Below are 23,537 nucleotides of genomic sequence, written 5' to 3' on the forward strand. Positions count from 1 at the left end.
CTACTCCGGGTCGTCTTACCGTTTATGTCCTTGTCACTGAGAAGCTAACATAAACATGTACCGATGAGCTCCACAAAGCCACTGATTTATGTGTGGGTAGTCATATTAGGTAACTTAGAACCCATTCTGCTTTAGAAAGTTCGGTGTTCGTACACATACCGAGACACATTGAGCCAGGTATATCTAAACACTTATAACCTATATTCTACATCAGATTCAAAAAGTAAACATGTTCCATGCAGTGCAACATACATATGCACTTTTACAAGTCTGTCACATGAAATTTGGTACTCTAATTGTCGGCACCTACTGTTTTGATGGAGTACAGGACTTCTATTTGCAAGTATACACCCATATTGTATAAGATTTTAGTCATAAGAGATGTACTCTTACCTGGCCTAGATTTCTCTGAAATATAACAGATTTCAAACTATGAATTTAAAGTAGTATTAATTTCGAATATATTTTAAAGTAATGAACTCTGAAAGTAATCCACCTAAAACACATGCTGTTTTCGGGAAGGATTTCTTGTAGTTTCAACATGTATTTAAAATGCAAGTAGGTGACAATTAAAAGAATTCCTCTTATTATTTTACAACTTGATATCCAATCGGAACCATACGAACCAGGTATCCCTAAGATTATTAAAGGACAACCAAATCGCATTTGTTTGCAGCAGCTATATATAGGTGGGCTTATATGCAGGCATTGTCCTATCACAGGATATTAGCTATGTGCCCTGAGTAACAATGTACTGTCCCCAGTAGTATCTGCCATTAGAAATGTTATTCTAGTAAATCCTTGTAAACACATCAGCCCACTACAACTCTTTCCCCCTGTTGAGCTACCAAGAACCTTTATCACAAAACAAACTTTCAACGAGTGTCGACATACTTTTTCCCTTATGCTGTTTTTACTGCGGGCAAACTTGGGTAGTAGGTAATTATTTGTACCGGGAAGCTTATATACATAAACTTTTGAGGACAATACTATATTATCTGTCAAACAATACCTTACCTAGTCGCATACTTTCGTGTATTTTGACTTACAGCCATAATCCGTTATAAGGATCGGCCCTTAACAAAACAATGAGCCCAAGGCTCTAAAACGGTTCATGTTAAGTTATTTGACCAATGGATTAAAGAATGTGGTGTATGGTATATACTCAAAACACAATTCCAATGGTTTTACAGCTCAGTAGAATCTCAAAGCAGTTGAATGTTGACCAGATGTTAACAATTTCAATAGAGCTACATTATAGAGCTACAACAGCTGACTGGTACATCAAAGCTGATTGATGAGAGAGGACATTGCCAAATATAATTGATATAATTTTCTATATAAATGTTTTTGTGTTATGACTGATGTTCCAACTTGAAATAAAAATTAAATAATAGGAAGGTGTAACGAAAGATATCCTGCCCCCACCAGTATTTGAACTAGCGACCTGTTGCGACAATACAATGCTATACTAAAGGGGAATTCCCACTACCTATCGTGAACAGCACTCTCAATTTCTACACTATTTTCTCCTTCACAAAGACCTTGTCCTCAAAGACAACAACAACCCAAGTTCAATATCTCAAAGGAAGCATCTAAATATCTTATAGCTTCAACCGTTGGAATGGCACCAAAACTACAATAGCAAGGAGTTATTAGAAACACCCTGGCACTCCTGGAGTTCGAACTAGCGGCCCTTCAGTCTCTAGCCAAAGATCATACTGCTTGACAGAAATGAATGAAATGAAAAAGCAAATTTAAAACTTTAAATCAAGTTTGATTGACAAGGTATTATGGTTTACTAATACCCTAAGAAGTATGAAAGAAATTTTCCCTCTTTATAATGAACAAAAATATGCCAAAAAGGCATCTGAAGATTTCATTTGTATCTACTTATCATAGTGCTTAAAGGATTTCCTTAAACAACCTCCTCTGTCCAGAATACCCTTGACTAAATATAGTATAATAGGTATATTATGATGCACATAAATTTCAGCATTTGGTGTCAATAATATAATTTTAGCCATACATTTGCTATTGATGAACATAAAACTCTACCTCAATAAAAGATTACCAGTCAGATTTAATATGGTCATGCAATCTTAAGGTGAAAATTGCAATAGAAATGCAAAAGAAATCTTCTCCTGAGAGGAATTCAAAAAAATATTGTGAGAATGGTACGAAGCTTAATTCTATAACCAACCTTCTATAATATGGTACCCTATTCTACATTAGATATAACCCTGTAAGCACTTATCCCCAATCATTTATGTAAACATGTATGGTATTGATATTTAGATATTTCCTGGAGGTGTGGCCATCTTTGTTCCAGGACTACAGGAATTTTTCCTGTGTCTACACTAATGGTCAGGTGTTAAGTGTGTAGGATATGTGTTGTGTGTTTTACTAGCTACTGGCATTCCACACTAGGTTTAGTAATAAACTTTGTATATGCTGCCCCGATCAATACCTGTATGATACCTGTAAAACATTAATGGAACCTGAACAACGTTATCCTGGGTACACCAGTCGTTGTTTGTGTATAATCTATGACAGATAGGGTGGGTAGTAATTACTGTATTTGAACATTTTTGATGAAAAAGCGTCTTTTAGAATTGTAGTGCTGCATTTGTGATAAATTAGGTCTGGAAAAGTATTTTAGAAATGTACATGAATGCTGCTACACTGAATTCAATATGCAAATTAATTGCATGCAATATTTATCCTTCAACAAGTTACACATGATCCAGTCTTGATGATAAAAGAGCCATATGTACAAAACATATGAAAATACATGCATGTTATGTCTATGACATCATTAAAGATAATTAAGCCATTAATGATGATGTGGTATTGTAATACCATATAGAAAAGGTAGCAAAACTAACTGTAAAGCATCTCAAGACTCATTGTGAAAATTCTTATGCTTCACTAATAAGAAGTATTTCCAGTTTTACTATTTTACTATTTTTCCACAAATATCTTGGATGCTAAAACTTGTTTACTGTTCACTGTGTAGATATGAATCAATAAGTTTTTTTTCCCATTTCCCCATGATTTTTTCATCAGTGTCCTCATGGTCAATTTTCTCACTGAGATAGATCACTCTCAGTTGGATTTTAATATGTGATTGGATAACTACTAGTTTTGATCGTATCCATGTTTCAAACGGTAACCAGGTTTAAAAATGATTGGTCATGAATACTACTTATATATGTATGAACAAACATGGAATAAATAACTTCAAATATACTACCACTGGCAAATTGACCACTGAAATGATATCAAAATTAAAAGTAAGCATAAAAAAATCAACATTTTAAAAAATTTTAACCTGTAAGAATTTATAACGAAGGTGACCCTTAAATGACCCCGAGCAGATCACAATCAATGTCATTTACCTTCAACAACTGTAAGACTCAATTAAACCTAGCCTGCCCCCGAGAGATATCCCACACATTTACAAAGTAAGTAACGAGGACCTATAATCACCCTGTCACTGTTCCTAGACACCCCCAGCAGGTCAAATAGTTTTGTGTAATCATACATCTGTTTTTTATTGAAAATGGCTTTAGTAAATATTCATTTTTCATTATTCATCCTGTCATTCACAGTGGCAACTACCTCTGAAGTCAACTTAAAATAATTGTTGCTATTTCAACAACGTTCAAGGTCTGAAATGAAAATCTTTTTTCAAATTATTGGAGTAATTTTGTTTACTATTATATATAATTTGAAAAATGACAGCTTTACTACTAAGTCGATATGTGTCAAATGAGCTACATGTACATCATTCTATCTAGATAATTTTTGTTCATGACACTTCCTGTTTGACTTAATGGCAGTAATTTATACATATTTAACAAGACAATTAAACATTTTCATAAGTAGTGTACAGCAGAAACCCACAGCTAGACTGTTGCTTATAATGATTGTAAAACATGGAGAGTGACTCTTCATAACAATCTACACAATATGTACCTAGAAAATCTCAATACACAGAAACAACATGTACCAAGTAAAACTTGGAATCAGGTCTCAAATATCAAAGAACCAAACATGAGGTTTAATTGTCACAAATATTTTTTTAAAAAAGTGTCGACCAATTTGGTATCAGAAAAGCTCAAGACTGCAACAAGACAATTATGATGATTTAAACAGTTCAATTCGTGCATTTTACACCTGCAGTTCACTTACCTGTTCTCATTCCCATCTGATTCATGTGAAAAAACTCTGGCTGGATAATTTCTCTGCTATGTGCACCAAATTAGTCTGCACTTAAATAACTCAGTATTCTAGCAATTAAGTTCTGTTAGCTTCATTTTTTTATTACTATTCCCTTACACACATTTGTAAGAAATAAGAAGAGTTTATGAAATTCTTGTTTATGAAAAAAGAAAAATACATTCTGATTGAAAATGAAGAGAAATGATTATCCTGTTTCAACAAATGTTTGAATACATGTAGATAAAGAAATGTTTTGGGATACATAGCTTTGTCTTACAAGGCTATGTAGTGGACTGTTTATATAAACGTATATTCTATATTCTCATATCTAAATACACTGTCATATGCCTCGCCGAGATTGTACAACACAACCTTTCTTCACAATATTTATATATATGATCCAATTACAACTCCAGTGATATAGCACACAGAGTTATTCAATAACGAAATAGTCAGTTCACATAATTTGGAATCAAAGAAAGAAAATCAAGGAAAGCAGTATTTAATTCGCTTTCAACTTGTCACCCCTAGAAAAGATATAGATTCATCTATATGAAATGGAATCAAGACAGAATCAGGAATCAGAATAATGACATATAGGGTCAACAGGTCTATATTGCATAACTGGTTCAGGATTCCTGTTTCAGGTATGCAGACATATAATTAAGTGACATTGCAGCACGTATCATTCCAGAAATAGTGATTTAGAGATGGTGTGACATGGTGGAATATACCAATGTAATGATTCTTTGTTGTTCAGATATACATACATCACATAAAATCACAGAGATAAACAACATCTATAACTGGAGTTGTCTCCCCATTAATCATGAAATGTATGCCAGTTCTCCGTAACAGCAGACAGGACCACAGAAAGACAGTTCTTCATAACAAGGGACAAAATTTTTGCGATACATTATAGTTACTGACACAGTGTCCTGATCAGCCTAATTACACAGCAGAATTTATTTGACTCCGAAGAAATTAACTGAATATGTTACCTATTGGTTTGTAATAGTGGGATAGAAGCTTGCTGTGTTTTGTGAATTATCTGTACATTTTGACAAGCAGTACAATAAGGAACTAATGAATATGCATGTTGGTTAATGTTGTGTCGGATTCTGTAGCTCATTAGTGTATTCATATAAAGGATAAATTGTTGGCATCAATACATTCCGATGACGCCACATTGTTTGCAATGTCTGAGAAGTATCTGCACTGGCCAATAGTTGTCCACATTTTGTCTTTTTCAATGCTTCTGCTTGCTGATTATGTTAGATCAGACAATAATAGAAATGTACTTTGAGGACATGAACAATATAATTATTTTTATAAAAGTTACCTTGAGTGCTCAACTTATTATCTTGAGTGCTTAGCACATTTTCTGGAGCACTCAACATATTTTGATTGTTTTTATATATAATATCAAGCACTCAATACTGAACATATTTTCTCAAGTACTCAGCGTACCATCTCGAGAGCTCGACTTTTCATCTCAAGCGCTTGACATCACATATGAGCTACTACTGTATTTTCCGGGTTATATGCAGCACCACTTATAAGTTGTATCGAAATATAACATGTCAACATTCTCTTCATGGATTGAAACTGTGATCAACTGGCATGACACACACAATCATACATCTTCATATTACAACAACTGCAATTTCTCTCAATTGTTCTATACAAAGTATTGAAATGGAGAACTTTTATTACAGTACTAGAGTTATGCCTGTACAAAGTTTCGAGCACTTGGTAATTATCTTGAACAGTTTAAGAGAACTGGCCTGAAAAAATGAAATCTGCTATTTGGCCTATCTGTTTCCATGGTAACACAGATAGTATTTAAATGGAGAACTTCCCCATAGCAAAAGATACTACCAGCTTAATAAGTGTAAAATGTTAAATGATTTCAGATCAGTGGTCCAGAAAACTGAAATTTGTGATGAGGGATATCTGTTTCCATGGAAACATTTTTTTACTAAGGGACTAACCTAACATATACAGAAAGTTTTGTGAAGCTGAGTGGAATGGTTTCAAAGTTCTAGAACACTAATTTTGTATTTTTGGCTATGTTTCCATAGTAACAGAAAAATATAAAAAAAAAAATGAAATGTTGTCAATAGCATTAGCGGCAACTAGGGCACTGACCTAATATATACAGCAAGTTTTGTGAATTTGACCTCAACGGTTTTAAAGTTATAGCCCAGACAAGCTCTCAGACAGACGCATGGAGCCCAAATAAATATCCCCAGCAATGCGTTTTGCGGGGAATAATAATGAGGAAAATATATATTGACTGTACAGATTGTTAAGATTCTTACAGATTTCTCCTTCACTTTGCCTGACTGTACAGTATATATCCGCACTCATACCGATCACTGATCATACCTTTATTTTCGCTTGAAATTTATAACCATTTGAAAAAAGACTTGATCATATAACTTATTTATAACTCACCTGTTACACTGATGCTATCTTTAGAAAACTTCCTGTTAATTATTTCTTCAAAAGAAGAAGGAAACGTTGTGTTCAGGTATTAACACTCTATCAGTCTGCATCTGATCTACATGTAATATTAATCAGTGTTGTATGACAGTGAATTACCAGTATTATTGAGAGGCAGCATGCTCAATCTTAACACAGTGTATCGTATATAATACATGTGTGGCTTTTTCAAGGATGAATGCAAAATTACTCATCTGTGTTAGAATATCTCACCTAGGGACTAGCAACTATTCTCCAGTCTTTACTCCTATAGCTATGTGTAGTGTATGCTTTATACTTGCATGCTTAAAATTATATATATTTATTTAAATCAATGATACAAATTAAATATCTTATAAACACACAATTGTTTTAACTTAATTGTTAACAGATGACTGTGACTTATCAGTATGACAATATCCTAGGATTCGTAAGAATATAATAAAACTTGTCGAACCTCTCATCTCAAGAGGAAAAATAACTCCGACTCTAAACTCTGTCCTGGTAAGAGATAAAATGCATTATTAAATCAACCAGACAAATGGCATATTTAAAGAATGATCATAGCACGGTTGTTACCACGAACAAGAATATTCATTTCATTAGTTCCTAATATATCACTGTCAGATTATCCAATATTTATGAGAAGTAGAAAAATTCAGAAGAATGAAACATTCCAAACTTTCTCAAATTTTACATCTTACACATATGACGGCCAACACTGGCAGTTTTTTTATCTACATTTTATATACCAAGTACACACCAGCAGACATGATAATGGGGTGGCACTTTTTTTTATCTTGTTTGTCATACCTGTACCTTACCTACCTACCTATCTATCAGGTAGACATAAGAGGCTTCCCACTGATGCAATGACCCTCCATCATATAGCCATGATAGTCTAATTGAATATTTACAATGGATGATAAAGTACTTAGCCAAAGATAGAATACTTAGTTATGTTGACATTTGAGCTCACACGACACAGGTACAGTTTCACCTGAAATTCTCCTTTGAGCAACTTTCACCTGGCTCAGGTATACAGCTAACAGGGTAATTGTTTCAACATGTGTTAGGTATTATTACCATATCTGCTTCTACTATAATATCAGTGTATATACTTATCACCTTTAGTTTCTATATTAATCAGTCAGCTTAACAACCAGTCATCTATTGAATTCTAGGTCTCAGACTCCCTAATTACCTATACCCAGAACCCCTGCGTAGATCTGATACATTTGTCATAGTGAAGAATGAGCCCAGCTTGAAAAGTGACAAATACCTTTATATCTAAAAACTACCGTATATCCAACACATCAAAATCAGGAATATATATTGTATTCAAAACATTAGAGAATAACATTAGGAAAAAAAATTCTATGATGCCTGTAACAGGTGAAAGTGAATCAGAATATTCCTACTAATGTAAGGCAGTGTGCAAATTAAGGGATTGTTTCAGAAAAGCTGGTAAAATTAATATTTTCAGCAATATGTACTTCATATTAAAAATAAGAAAAAATCTTATTTACATGTACTTATGTACAATATGTTCTCCATATTAAAAATAGAACAATCGTATATATATATATATATATAGTGTCCTTATGTACACGGGATAATAAAGAATACACATGAGCTGTCTTCCTATCTGTATTGAAATGTTTTGTATATTGTTGAATCATTGAAATAATATTGTTTACAGTAATAATTAACACTATCAAGAATACACTACAGTACATCCCTGTTACCTGGTTTCATTGTTTAGTTATATGTGAGACACTAGGAATGTATATATACTACTGCTACGGATAAAAGACATGAAGTGTAAACAAATTGTCATTTATGGAGTATCAAATACTTATCCAACCCCAACCTGACAAGTAAAGCCAGAAATATCTGTTATTTAGGCATAAAGTAATGGTGCATATATTGCTTACTACTAAAGTACATATTGTACATGTATGTCAATTGTGATCTCTCATTTAGACACATGCATTACAGAAACGTGTAAACTTCTGTGCAAACAAAGAATGTTGTATTTCAAATTCCCTCCTGCAGCTACGTGCCTTATCGAAATGTGAATTATTTCATCATATCACAAAAAGCAATCATTTGTGGTGACTTGTATGAAATAAATGAAAAAATAAAAATAAATTAATCCATCACTTTGGAGGACAGCCCCAACCTCCCAAATAACTACCGCACACTTCATAACATTATAGATATATTCATTTTTCAACTGTTCATAATACTATTTTATCCCCTTCTGTAAATATACACAGAGGAAAACGCATCAGTTTGTCCGATCAAAACCATCTGTACTCAGATTTATTGACATCTGATGGGTGGTAGAAAACTTATATTGAAAAATCAATATCAGGTGATGCAGAAACAAGCATATTGTGTTACTACCAATATATCCCAACTTAGTACAAATCAATATTGTACTACAGACAGGGGGGTATACAAGGATCGGGGGAGGTGCTGAGTAAGGGAGGACAGGAGGCAGGGCAGTACAGGGGGGAATAGTGGAGAAGGGAAGACAGGTGAAGGAGGACAGAAGGCAGAGGAGTACAGGGGGAACAACCATGGGGGGGGGGGGAGGGGGGGAGGGGGGTAGCTGGAAATGGAAGACAGGTGAGGGAGGACAGAAAGCAGGGGGGGGGGAACAGTGAAGAAAGGAAGACAGGTGAGGAAGGACAGAAGGCAGGGAAGTAAAGGGGAAACCACCACAGGGGGAGGGGGGCTGGAAATGGAAGACAGGTGAGGGAGAACAGAAGGCAGGGGAGTACAGGGGGAACCACCACGGGGGAAGGGGGGGGGGGTGGCTGGAAATGGAAGACAGGTGAGGGAGGACAGGAGGCAGGGGAGTACAGGGGGAGGGGGGGCGTGTGCCTGGAAATAGAAGACAGGTGAGGGAGGACAGGAGGCATGGGAGTACAGGGAGAACCAGTGGGAGAGAAGGGAAGACAGTTTAGGGGGAATAGGAGGACAGGAATAAAAGAAAGGGGAGTACAGAAATAGGAGGGAGGATTAAAGGTGAATGGGGGTTACAGGGGTGGGGAGGAAGATAGACGGAAGAGGGTATGGGGGAGGAACAAGTGGAGGAACAGAGAGAGAAGGAAGGTGAGGGAGTATAGGACAGGTGTAGGTATCAAGGGAGGACAGGAGGTAATAGGGCTCCTGAGGGCACAGGAGTTGGTCGAGAACTACAAAGCTGGTCAGAAGGGGGAATTATGAGGAAAAGATGCTGGGGACTAATTTTGTTGAATTCTTATCTTCCAAAATTCAAGTTTTTTTGTAAAACGAAAAAACACGAAAATTGCCTAAATCTAAAAACGATTCTATTAAAAGTTGTTGAATGAAAAGAGGTGCGAATTCAAATTGTAATACTAGATTGCTTATGCAAGACATTCCAAGGGTGTCTTTGAAATTTTTGAGAAAATCCAATTATCAACACTGATTATGAACACCTCTTTTATATAAAAATTTTAACAACATATATTCTAACATCCAAATGAAATATGCCATTTTGTCTTAAACAACATCTGATCATGGTCCTATCATTTTCACATCACTATTTATGAATTTGGAATTATTTTTCATGTTATCAACAAAAGCACTATCTACATGTTTAGTCTAATCATATCTCATGTGAGTTGAGATACAATCGGTATTGAGTCTCTTTTCTCATCTTGCAGAAGTCTTGACACTTAGAAGTTAATTAACTCGAGTTAGCCTAGCAGGCTTAAATATTCGGTACAAACATGAGGTATTTTACACCCCAGGTAAGACAAACACCTGTATATATTATACATGTCCCTACTCACCTTAGACTTGGCTCCTCCGTGGTACGGTTGCGGTCCCCTTTGAGCCATGGTAAACTCCCTATAGGGTACCTATTTCCATCACACAAATCACATCACGTACCCTAAGGTTCCAGAGAAGATAGGTAATTCCCGTGCGACACCCTTAGTAGACCAGTAGTTCCGACTAAATAGCGAGGTCTACACCGCCATTTTGAGACACATTTATACGGTAGTATTCCTTTATAAGGGAAAAACAAAACAATGCCGTTATAAACAGATAAACTTATATAACCTAGCAGTTGTACTACACAGGTAAGTTACCTGTGACATCACATGGTTATTAATATCCCCTGAGGATGTCTCCAGCAGCCGTATCTGCCTCACCTGTACCGTATCCCGTAGTTTATCACACAGTCGCTGGCAGACGCCAAAGTAATCGTCACCTGGCCTGCTACCTACTCAGGTGAGAAACAGCCAAGGGAAGCAACTCTTGTCGTTAGTTCTTACCACCGATTGCGATTTAAAGACGGTCACGTTTGAAGTAATGCATTTTAAGTAACACGTATGTATGTATTTACATTGTTACTAACTATCCAATTACAAAAGTAAAATAAGTAAATAAAGTCATTATTACTGCTGTAATGGAGAAATGAACATTTGAATATCATTGAAATTTTTGGAATCTTCAGATATTTCAGCTGGAGGGGTGTATGGTATGCCATAAGTTTAGATCGATAATTAATACACACCGTACTTGGTGGTTAAAATTCAGACCTGTTGAAATAAAGTCACTGACTGATGAAGAATGAAAATAAAAAGATAACAAAGGAAGAATTCGAAATAAAAAAAAATACATTTGGAATGCCGATCACCAGATATTCACTAAGACCGACACACACAGCTTTCGGTGCTCCGCGCACGTGGATATTTATTGTTTATTCATCAACATTCTTAATTGTCCTTTTTTAAATTTTCGGTGTTAAATAACGATTTCAGTAAAATATTTTGTACAACAATTCTTTCAGATCTTATAAAGATCAGGATATAACCAAAAATTGTTGAAGTACATAATTTACTTTTCATGAACTTGGAAGTGATCTAGTGATTCTATAACCAAGTCCGTGTTTATGCGTCTGTTTCGAGTCGCAAAACTGAAGTCCGTTTTAATTTTAAATAAAGATAGGAATAAACGATCTCACTTATGCTAATTGCTTTTACGACATGCCAAACATCAGATGGCAAGCTAAGACAAATCGCCCTCTTATTGAGCCCCACGGCCGTGAAAATTATTTGATGGTTCCAGCCAATGGGAAAGGGCGATTTATCTTGAATAACCAAGACCAGAGACGTATATATCAGATATATACGTCTCTACCAAGACTGAAACCAAGAATTTAACCAACCAGAAGAAATAATTAGAACCCCTCGGCTTTACCGTAGTCTTCAGACTACCGTTTTGTCTTGACTTTCAAAACGTATTAAGCCGATTTTTTTTTGTTACTTCGTACTTCGTTCATTTTAAATAATGAGAAAATGTGAGCGGTGATATTTTCAAAATGATTAATTCAGAATACTTCAGTATCATCAGCGTATGCACATTTCAGACAACTGAAATATTTAATATAAATTTAATTTATTTTATATTACTTGCGAAACGAGCCATCAGCCTATATCAGTAATTCTTGCTGACCCGGATGGAAACACATGAAGGTCTTACAATGGGAGGAAACTTGAGTACAACGGAAAAAACCCACGCGGCCAGACAGGTGCCTCCATAGTGCTATTGCACGTCCGTTCCGGGAATCGACCACTGAACTTAAGTATTTGCTCATCCTCAATACTCCAGGGGTTAAAAGTGATCGCCAGTCATGAAGTTTCGATAATGATTTATTCAACATTTCATAAAAATATGGCCATATATTAGGGAATATAGTAGGGTTAATATTGTGGATTTGAACTTCAGCAAGACTGCCGTAACCTCCCACAATATATACCCTAGGAAGACTGATGTCACACGGATATGATTAAGCTTATATAAACCGTATTCTAGGTCAAATGTCATTTTGATAATATCATATTTTCTTAAAATTTGAGTTAAATTTAAATTAATGGCTTAGGTAAGGGTATAAATTCGCACAAAAAAATTAACCTGATATGCCACCCGTTGTCACTGCTTTACAAAGTGCTTAAATATTATACCAACCCCTGTATCCAGTATCTGCCATAATCAAAATTTGATATCAACATGTCACCAACCGTGCAGTCTTTATATTAATTTTATAAACGCTGAGTTGGATATAAATGGGAAATTTCAGAAAAAGCTTTAAAATCATAAAAGAATCAATTAATTATTAAAATGACATCAAATCATATATCAACCATGCATCGGGCATAAAACATGTTGATTAAAGAGGGGCAACTCGAACATCACGCGGGGCTCTCGATGAGAGCGTTACTCTTATAACATCTGATCGGGGTTTGTCGGTTTATTGTTGTAGCTTTGTGGTCATTATTGTAAAGACAATCGTTACCCAGTCAAATGAAACGTAGGAAATTTTAGTGACAACATCAACAGTGCCATTTATTTTGTTTTAAAGTTTAAGTATAATTTTGATTCCCTTTTCTGTAACATCTGCCGAAATAGCTCAGTTGGGAGAGCGTTAGACTGAAGATCTAAAGGTCCCTGGTTCGATCCCGGGTTTCGGCAGTCTATGTATTTTTTTTCTCTTTAATTTTTAATTAAGATACTTGATGTTTTTAACAGGGCTACTATTATTTTGTAACTTTCAAGACGGCATTGTTACCAATTTTATGTTGCATATGATTTTTAAGACAACAGATGAAAATACTTAAAATACCAAATATCAATCCATGGAAGTCATCTATAGTCTCCCATTACTAAGCTAACAGAAGACTAATTTAATTAAGATGGAAAATCTGTTAACAAAAAAAAATGGGGAAATTTGGATCAGACAAGTGAGACCAGACCAGACTAAACCCCTACTATTTGTATTAACTTTATGACTATATGACTATACATCTTCATGGAATGGTAAAATGTCCATTACTCACAGAAGATTGTACACACAAGTGAATAACATCTTTCAATATAAATTTAGGATTAAATATATAGGGAAGTCAAATAAATGAAGTAAACTGCATCATACAGCTGTATAGGGAGAAGGCATTTATTACTCTGTATAAATATTTCAAAGGAAAATTCCTCACCTAAAAGTACATGCAGCATAAGTAATGATAATAATGTGACAGTAAATCACTTACATCTTCACAGATCATCTCCACTCATCCAGAAACAAGGAAGATAATTATATACAATCACCTACATCCATCATCAGGGAGATTATTAGATACTCCTCGTAGCCTCTGTCCATCTAGAAACAAGGGAGATAATTATATATATATGATCACCAACATCCAGGGCCAAGGGAATCAGATATCTGCCTATAACATTTCCATCCACAAACAAGGGTGAACATTATATACAATCACCTACATCCCTCATCAGGGAGATAATTAGATACTCACAAATCACCCCAGTACATCTAGAAACAAGGGAGATAATTATATACCATCACCTACATCTAGGGCCAAGGGAATCAGATATCTGTCTGTGACATTTCCATCCATAAACAAGGGAGATAATTAGATACTCACAAATCACCCCAGTACATCTAGAAACAAGGGAGTTAATTATATACCATCACCTACATCCTGAAGAAGTGACATGATATGATTAGATACATCATCTATACCAAGAGTCAAGGGAATTAGATACAAACCAAACCTAAATCAAGGGAGATAATTAGATAACTGTCATTTACCTACATCCAAGATCAAGGGAATGAATAGAATATCAACCTATCACTTACATCCAGGATCAAGTGATATAATTACATACCTACCTTACCCCTATGTCCGTGATCCTTTGGATCTGTCATCTACATCCAGGATCAAAGTGGGCATTTAAATACATAGCCCTGACTAGTATGACCAGGATCATAGGAGATAACTAGAGACCAATCCATTACCTAATCATTGTATTGAGAAAGGTAACAAGACACCCATCTATTACCCACATCTACATAAAGGGAGATAATAAGATCGCCTGCATTCACTTACATCAAAGATGAAATAGATTCCCATCCAACACGAATAAAAGACGATAATTTAATACCTATCCAACACCTACAGATCAAGGGAGGTAAAAAAGGTACCCTATTTTCTCCCAGAGTGCATTGGGATATCCTTCAAAATACCTCTATAAATATCTAATGCCATTTCAAATTTCTTAAAAAAAAACATGTTTGTGTCAAATTTCATTATTTTTCAGTTATGCTTTTTTGCAAAAGTATTTAAATGCTTGTTCATTTGGAAAATGATTTAAACAGTTTATAAAATTCATGGATTATATCGCAGAAGAGTAGTAGTAAGCAGTCACGAACTGTTGTGTTTACATTTCGTACTTCTCCTTATCAGTTACCGATGTATTTTCAGGTTACATATTTAAAGATTGACATAAATAATATCTGATTGTAATTTGACAACAATATTGCACATTTCTTCTCCTAAAGTATGAATTTTATTGTTATTAATGACAGATGACGTGTAAAACAGTCTACACATGTATGCTTCATTCGTGTTGCCATCATATTTTTGCCTGACATTCAATTCTGACTTTCACCCCGAGGTCAGTTATTACAAGTTTCTAAGCTATTACAGGTTTATTGTGACTGCTAAGGAATGACAACTCTGGTAAAGATTGCCATCCGTCATCTAAAGATCAAGGGGAATAATCAGATACCAATCCATCACTTAGAGATCAAAGGAGATAAGATACTCATCCATCACCTACAGACCAAGGGAGATAAACAGATACTCCTTCATCACCTACAGACCAAGGGAGCTTAACAGATACCCATCCATCACCTCCAGACCAAGGGAGATAAATAGATAACCATCCATCACCTCCAGACCAAGGGAGATAAACAGATACCCATCCATCACCTCCAGACCAAGGGAGAAAATCAGATACCGATCAATCACCTACAGACCAAGGGAGATAAACTGATACACATCGATCACTTACAGACCAAGGGAGATAAACAGATACCCATCCATCACCTACAGGTCAAGGGAGATAAACAGATACCCATCAATCACCTACAGGTCAAGGGAGATAAACAGATACCCATCAATCACCTACAGGTCAAGGGAGATAAACAGATACCCATCTGTCATCTACAAGTCAATGGGGATAATCAGATTCCAATCCATCACTTAGAGATCAAAGGAGATAAGATACTCATCCATCACCTACAGACCAAGGGAGATAAACAGATACTCCTTCATCACCTACAGACCAAAGGAGCTAAAGAGATACCCATCCATCACCTCCAGACCAAGGGAGATAAATAGATAACCATCCATCACCTCCAGACCAAGGGAGATAAACAGATACCCATCCATCACCTCCAGACCAAGGGGGATAATCAGATACCAATCCATCACTTCGAGATCAAAGGAGATAAGATACCCATATCACCTCCAGACCAAGGGAGATAAACAGATACCCATCCATCACCTCCAGACCAAGGGAGATAAACAGATACCCATCTGTCATCTACAAGTCAATGGGGATAATTAGATATCAATCCATCACTTAGAGATCAAAGAAGATAAGATACCCATCCATCACCTCCAGACCAAGGGAGATAAACAGATACTTCTTCATCACCTCCAGACCAAGGGAGATAAACAGATACCCATCCATCACCTACAGACCAAGGGAGATAAACAGATACTCCTTCATCACCTACAGGTCAAGGGAGATAAACTTACACCCATCCAACACCTACAAACCAAGGGAGATAAATAGATACCCATCCATCACCTACAGGTCAAGGGAGATAGCTACATACCCACCAGTTATCTATGGATTTTTAAATAGAGCAGATGCTAGGGTTCTACCTGCATTAGCAGGAGAAACAACATCTGGACAGATAATTAGATGACAGCAGTTTAACTACATTAAGGACAATGGAAATAATTAAATCATATTGTATCATCTATATCTTAACATATTTGAAAATTCTAATATGGAAACTACTGACCTACAGTTAGGTCATACTCTGTCACTCTATTTCAAAACAGTCTTCAGATTTACAGGTATCACACTGGTACCAGATATCAATGTAGCTACTGTGATAAATTAAAAAACTCCACAATACTTTATACAATAGCAACTTTAATAACTCAGATCTCGAAGTGTGAGTTTAAAATCACAGAAACAATAATCTAATTTAAATAATAATGTACCATTGACAATACTGGTATTTGTTTTTAGGAATATCATTTCCCATCTGAAGAAAAATCAAAGTACCCAATGCATGTCATATCTAGTACATATCATATATCATTCATCAGTAAGCAATACAATGTAGGGGGCATTTTATATTTACCTTCATCCAGAGTTCACTCTGGTATGACTATATTTATATATATATATCTATATTTTTTTTCTGTTCTTTTTCTCTTAGTGTTTATTTGATCCTAAAATACATGATAACACAAATTTCAGCATTAATATCAAACAACAGCCAAGTGTTTAGCCCTACTAACAAAATGGGCCATTGTTAAACTGTGGTACACTCATACACAGTACATAATTTATAACATAATAACCTTACAGGTACATTAATAATGAATATCACCAACACAGAACATAAGGAATCTATCGTTCTATATTCTGGAACATGACACATTTTCTCTTTTCTACATTTATGAGTAACATACCAATAAAATGGTCATTAAAATGTTTCAAATATGAAACACATATATTAAACCTAAATCAGTGTTCTTCCACACTGTTAGTTATGATTTCACGTGATAACAGTTAATTAACTCAAGTATAACAACAAGTAAATTAAATATTCTAAAACCTATAGATAATACTATAGTGATACAATATTTAAATAGAACAGTATATCACTGTATTTGACAATTATGATAGTGCAGTCAGCTTTACTCAAACCATGTTTTTAGCTTCTTTATATAGAACAAGACAATAGTATTGTACTTATCTAACAATCACCAGATTTGAAAAAATAGTTGTGTAATAAGTTCATTGTTACAATGAAAAAGAGATAAATAAACTTGAAAATTTGTTTCAAAAGTTTTCAAAGAACCAAGACCTGACATAATGTTTGGCATTTCACACTCGAGGTAATATATACAGCAATGGCCAGAACCATGCCAGTAATTAATGCTGAACGGTAGCAACATCTGACCTCACCAACGACCTTGAGAGCACCTACCAAATGAGGTTAATAAATCAAGGTATTACAGCATGGCAACAAAACAAAAATAACTTATAGTTGTACAGTAGCGTCTGGCAGGCTGACAGTTGTACCTGTGATGTGATGGAGGTGAAAGCTGGGAACACATACATATACCGGCACAGGATAGGATTACAATGACAACTGTATCAGAACACTAAGTCACTGTGTTATACTTTCCACTTGGCTTAGTCTACATGCAAACATTTATGTTAATCTATTGTAAAAGATGTTATTTCCAAGGGTTTTATGAATTGTTAAAGAATTTATTTCAAAGGTTTCAATTTTTGCTATTTTCAAGCATTATATAAAATTGGTAACAATTATAATTCATTGTCAATACAGAAAATGATGGTTCATTTCATGACTTGCACACAAAATACATTGCAAATTTTTTTCATCAAACATTTGGTAAATATGCAAAAATTTGAACCACTGGAAATATATAATAATTAAATTTTTGACAAAATCATGCAGTTGTATATAGAATGAAATAATGTGTAACAAAATTGAATATATGAATGGATAAATACAGCATAGTTCGATCGAAGAAAATTTTATTAGAACGATATGGAAGTAAGGTAAAATCAAGTGAGTGTCTGTAAATACTAGTATATATATATTAGGAGGAAATCACATGGTCTCTCTTGACGTAACATTATAGAATTAAGTCATTCATAATTCGATTCCATTCTTTATAAGTTGAGTATCCCACACTTTTAAAAAGCATATATATTCAACATAACACTGAACTATCACTAAACATTTTCTTAAAAGCTAAACATGTTTTGTAGCCTAAATTTGTGCATTAAGTATTGATAGAGCAATTCACAGAAACAACAACATATATATGTATTTCGGACACGCAACACAAGGATCTGTACAATACGTAACAAACATACACATACTGTCCTCTCCACTATAGTAATGCAAAATCACCTACATTTAGTGTCCCCCACTGCAGTATTCTCGAACCACCTGCATTTACTGTCCCCCAATCCAGTACTGTAGAATCACCTACATTTACTGTCCCCCACTGTGGTACTGTAGAACCACCTGCATTTAACGTCCCCCAATGTAGTACTGTAGAATCACCTACATTTACTGTCCCCCACTGTGTAGTACTGTAGAATCATCCAAACTTACTGTCCCCTCCAATGATAAAGTGTAGAATCATCCAAACTTACCCTCCATAGTAGTACTGTAGAATCACAAACCAAACACTTACTACCCCATCCACTTAAGTACAGTAGAATCACCCAAACTTACAGACCCCCTCTACTGTAGTAATGTAGAATCACCCAAACTTACTGACCCCTCAACTGCAGTTATGTACAATCACAGACGCTTAAGCAATGACCTGCCTCCCCACCCACCTTTAGCCGAGATACATTTGCTCACACTAATCAAGAAACCTTCTTTTAGTATGTATATGTCCGGTAATAAGTCCATCCATATCTATTTCAGTTCTACAGAATCAATAGTACCAACAAATGCTATTTAATTATCCTTTAATATGTCCAATCCCCCAACCTTGAGCCAAAGGTTATGTTAAATGAGCTGCTAGATAAACGCAATTCCTAAATTTAATCACAAATAAAAATTCCCAAATTTTGATAATAAATTATTTATCTGTCCATTATTGTCCAAGGTATATTTGTTCCTATAACTAAGAAATCATACAGTAAACAGCAATGAAAGTAATGATATGTGGATCAGTTAAGCTTTTCAGTCCATTGTAAGAGCAACAACCTAGGGGAGATAAGTCATAATCCAACACTAATTAGATGGCCTTTGTTGGGTGTTTCTGGAACTGAGAAATAAGTCAGCATGCTTATTACCAGGCATGTACTGACTGTGTGGTACACATGTTAGTCTATCATGCAGTGCTTCCACCTTATAATTAGGTATACTGGAGATTTTAGAAGTGAAAAGACGTTCAACCCCTGCAAATCATAGTAAGCAAGCTCGAATGCTTAAAACAGACATGCTTTTTATATTGATATGAATGAGTTTATAATCTGTATGGGAAGACAGGCCAGAGTTCTAATGAAGCTCCAAACTTTATCACAAGGATCATGTCCTTACACAAATGCTAACAATCTAACATGGCATTCCTAAGTCATACATGATAAATAATTATTTGCGCCGCATCCGATCTTTGCGATCCAGTTTTTCCTCAACTTCCTCATCACTATGGTAACTGTGATGTACATCAGCATAACCTCTGGTGGCCTGCATAAGGCCTTCATCTGGGCGTGACTCACGGTTCTCATACAACAACACATTTAGAGTCTCTTCAAAAATTCGGGCTTCAGGAAACTCTACCTACAATCAGAAAGAGCAGTGTTATAAATCTGTCATCATGTTATGTCTAAGCAAATTAAAAAGCAGGAAAGTCTGAAGAGGGAAATAAATTGTCGGATGATGTCATACTAATCATGATGACTTTTAAAAATACATTTTACAAGCATGATGATATCTTTATTACATACACTTACATACAGCTTTAATATTAATATATCATTGCTGATCTTTGATATATGAAAAAAAAGTTTCTGTCAAATGGACAGGAACCATCTATTGAATATCAAAAATTTTAAATAGTAACCTTTGTCTCTGGGCTCTAGATTATATCTTTTCATTCGTCTCCTGCATTTTGTCATGAAAATATTTAATGTAGAGAAATGACATCTTTTGACCCTTTAAACTTTAGATAAAAATATTTTGCTGTAGAACATAATTCACAACAGAGTAACAGCTGATTCTACAATAACCTTACTTTAGTGTGTTTCTTGTCTGTACCATAGACAATAGATGTACAGCACACCTCTGCGATTTTGGATCCGTGGCCATAGAATGACCAACAGCAAATCTCATTGCTCCCTATCACATCCTTCACAAATAACACTCGGCGGTTGAAGCGTAAAGACAGTTTATCAAAAAGTTCCAAATTCTTCAATAAATTATCATCAGAGTTGCTGCAAACAAAAAGCATGCACGAATTATAATGAAAATAAATTTAAGCATAAAATTTCATGTTTTCTTCGTGGATTAAAGGATATCAGGCTAAGTTAAACATGTTATGTCTTAGTCACTGAATTCATATAAAATAATTTTCCCTACCCAGGTATTTGGAATTTGAAAAGTTTGACAGTTAAATTTTTTCAAAACTTGCAAGTAGACTAGCAGATGCAAGCAACAGTACTCTAAATATAATTGTTCATTTTTTCTAAATTCATAAAAGTGATGTCACCTATATCAAAATATCAAAAAAAGACTTACCTAGTGTAAGAATACTTGTTATTGTGTCTGTTACAAATCAGTTTCACAACTGGCTGTAATGGCAAAAGGACAAGCTAATTAAAAACCTGCAAGGGAGCATACTGTAAACATACTTGATTGGACACAACTCAATTTTAGCAAACAACAATTGTGAATAAATAAGCGCAATGACGAATTCATGTTTTCACAAGAATTACGATATCAACCATAAAGTGTGAGGTTAGATTGTGGAGAAGAGCTTGGGGATTGCTAAAAAAAAAGTTTTATGACTAATTTATTCTTGTCCAGTTAAACGGTGATTTTGGTATTTTGGTAGGGTTTAGAAGAGGGAGTTGATTAAGATAGGCATCGTGGGCCAAAGGAGGTGGGAAGGGGTCCTATTTCTAATAAAGGTTGAGGGACCAGTAGATCTCAATTGAATGTTGTGATATATGTGAAGTAATAAAGGTAGTCTATGAGTAGAATTTACTAACCAGTGTGTACAGTTATAGCAGCAAGCATTCTGCTAGGCCTCTATGGGGTGCAAACACCTTTATTGAGTATCTTAACTATTATACCGAGTCAAAGAGTATGGAACAGAGCAAAGAGATGAAGATTCCTGACCTAGGGTCTCCAACAATTGATGGGAGGGTCAGCAGCAATCCAAACTGTTTCACTCTCCCTGGGTATCCTAGGATACTACTGTGTGTATCATGATGTCATAATGTTATGAATACAGTTATTATCCAGCCTATATGACAATTATATTGAAGTAATCACATGGGTATGGCAAGAGCCCACCTACAGTAGCCCTCATATATGCACTCCTGTGATCTAGATTACCTAATATAAGGTTACAATGAGTCTGACTGGCACTGGCTGTTTTTCTTTTATAGACAACCTAGATACAATTCCAGTCCACCACATTTCCAAGAAGCATGGATAGTCCTGGAGGGGCTAATATTATACCTTTGTTGAAGTGGTGAGCAAAAGCTGTTCCTCCTTGTGTGATGTTATGAGAGGGACCTTACACACAAGCTCCACAGTGTGGTCCATGTTTTTTACTGCAGCCTCTACTAACACTACTAGATCTTGTACCAAGTAATACTTGGCCTCTGCCAGGAGTTCCATTAGTTCTCGTCGAGTCTCTGGCAAAGGAATAGTGCCGTCCCGTAGAAAGTTCAGCACCTGTCCAAAGTATTTACCACTGCGATCGATGAGGATCCATCCTGAAATGAACAATCAGAACAATTACGTTAATGTAAGCAAAAGCAGTGTGCACAATATCATAATACAATTTAATCATATATGGATATTCAAAACCAACTAGCTAAGAATGATTCTATTCAAATTTCACACTGCATGTGTTTTTATTTCACTTGTGTGAGTGTATGTAGTGTGTGCTATTCATCTGACACCAACCAAAAGGAGCATAAATTAGATCTACACAGAATCTTTGTCAGATTCAGGTCATTATCCATTTAATTGCTACTGCAAGGAATTGAAGCCAGAACCTCTGGCTTACTAATCCTATATTCTGAAATAATCTTAAGCTAATAATGTTATGCTCAACTGACTGAGCTAAAGAGAAGATCAGCTTTGTTGAGTGGTATAATACCACAAGTGTTCATTGAGGTTAAAAACTCCCCTCTAAGAATGAACTTTGCCTTGATTTTACAGTGTTGACAGCGATGCCTGTAGAGAAATGATCAGTGTTATTCCCAAGCTCCTGCACTGGTGGCAAATGTAACAGAGATCATATTTATTTCAATGCCTGGCTACTAGTAGGGATTGAACCGAGAAACTCCTTCTTGCTCAATTCGGCTCCACTGAATAAATCAAAGCGATCTCTAGTCGAGCCGTATAATGTGGTTAGTATTGTAATTTTACCAAGATTATAACTCAGCACTGGAAAATAAAAGTCAAATTAAATGGAAAAAAAAATTCCACTGAACAGAAGATTAAGCTAATGAATGCAACCTTCTGAATCTGTCAGCACTTCCATTCTTCCGCTGAACATGGCCCTGAGCATGGTGTCTTGCTTGGTAAGGGTTCCGATGGTTGTGTAGTGGAGGGTCCCTCCTACATTTAGCTTCACATACTTGGAGGAGTTTCCCTTGATCACAGTCTTCGTCTCCCCAGACATCATTGAGTCAGAGGGAGGGGGTTGAGATCAACCCAATGATCAGGTAATGTAGACAGCGGTCTTTAGCCCAGACGATCCTTTATGCACAAGTCAAAAACACTATTACTTGTGCTGTCTTCTTCCGAAGTAGTCACAAAGACGTCCCCCTCACATTTGTGACGAAGAGAGGTTAATAATTCTATTTATACTTGTGTCTAAATATAGAACTGCACATTAAAGTACGAGAAAAATTATGACGTCAACATCCAC

The 23,537-nt window shown here is 35.5% G+C and overlaps 2 protein-coding genes and 1 non-coding gene across 3 annotated transcripts in view; 1 reads left to right on the top strand and 2 right to left on the bottom strand.

The window, feature by feature from the left end:
- The window catches only part of LOC132548062 (tetratricopeptide repeat protein 28-like), a 113,909-nt gene extending 103,317 nt beyond the window's left edge, over positions 1–10,592 (bottom strand). Inside the window, exon 1 of the mRNA XM_060211887.1 lies at positions 10,545–10,592. Coding sequence (XP_060067870.1) covers positions 10,545–10,592 — 48 coding nt within the window. The remainder of the gene's footprint in view (positions 1–10,544) is intronic.
- Positions 10,593–13,157: 2,565 nt separating this feature from the next.
- Positions 13,158–13,230, top strand: Trnaf-gaa (transfer RNA phenylalanine (anticodon GAA)). The gene has a single exon. It is a non-coding gene; the product is annotated as a tRNA-Phe (tRNA).
- Positions 13,231–16,771: 3,541 nt separating this feature from the next.
- LOC132548045 (BTB/POZ domain-containing adapter for CUL3-mediated RhoA degradation protein 3-like) lies at positions 16,772–23,519 on the bottom strand. The gene is made up of 5 exons (XM_060211868.1): positions 23,123–23,519; positions 22,112–22,371; positions 21,164–21,216; positions 20,661–20,859; positions 16,772–20,206 (listed from the first exon to the last, which is right to left on the bottom strand). Exons 1-5 carry the CDS (start codon positions 23,289–23,291, stop codon positions 20,018–20,020), a joined length of 870 nt encoding a protein of 289 aa, XP_060067851.1. The 5' UTR covers positions 23,292–23,519; the 3' UTR covers positions 16,772–20,017.
- Positions 23,520–23,537: the final 18 nt, after the last annotated feature.

The sequence above is a fragment of the Ylistrum balloti genome, unplaced genomic scaffold, assembly GCF_031769215.1.
Source record: "Ylistrum balloti isolate Yb309-2 unplaced genomic scaffold, AGI_CSIRO_Ybal_v1 Utg370000, whole genome shotgun sequence".
Taxonomy (NCBI): domain Eukaryota; kingdom Metazoa; phylum Mollusca; class Bivalvia; order Pectinida; family Pectinidae; genus Ylistrum; species Ylistrum balloti.

What these genes read in the sequence shown, in the direction of transcription:
- LOC132548045 (XM_060211868.1), bottom strand. Translation starts at nt 23,291, where the DNA reads ATGATGTCTGGGGAGACGAAGACTGTGATCAAGGGAAACTCCTCCAAG. An exon ending in AACAAGTATTCTTACACTAG is followed by an intron (nt 20,860 to 21,163) that starts GTAAGTCTTTTT and finishes TTTTGTTTGCAG; the next exon opens with CAACTCTGATGATAATTTAT. An exon ending in CAGACAAGAAACACACTAAA is followed by an intron (nt 20,207 to 20,660) that starts GTAAGGTTATTG and finishes TTCTGATTGTAG; the next exon opens with GTAGAGTTTCCTGAAGCCCG.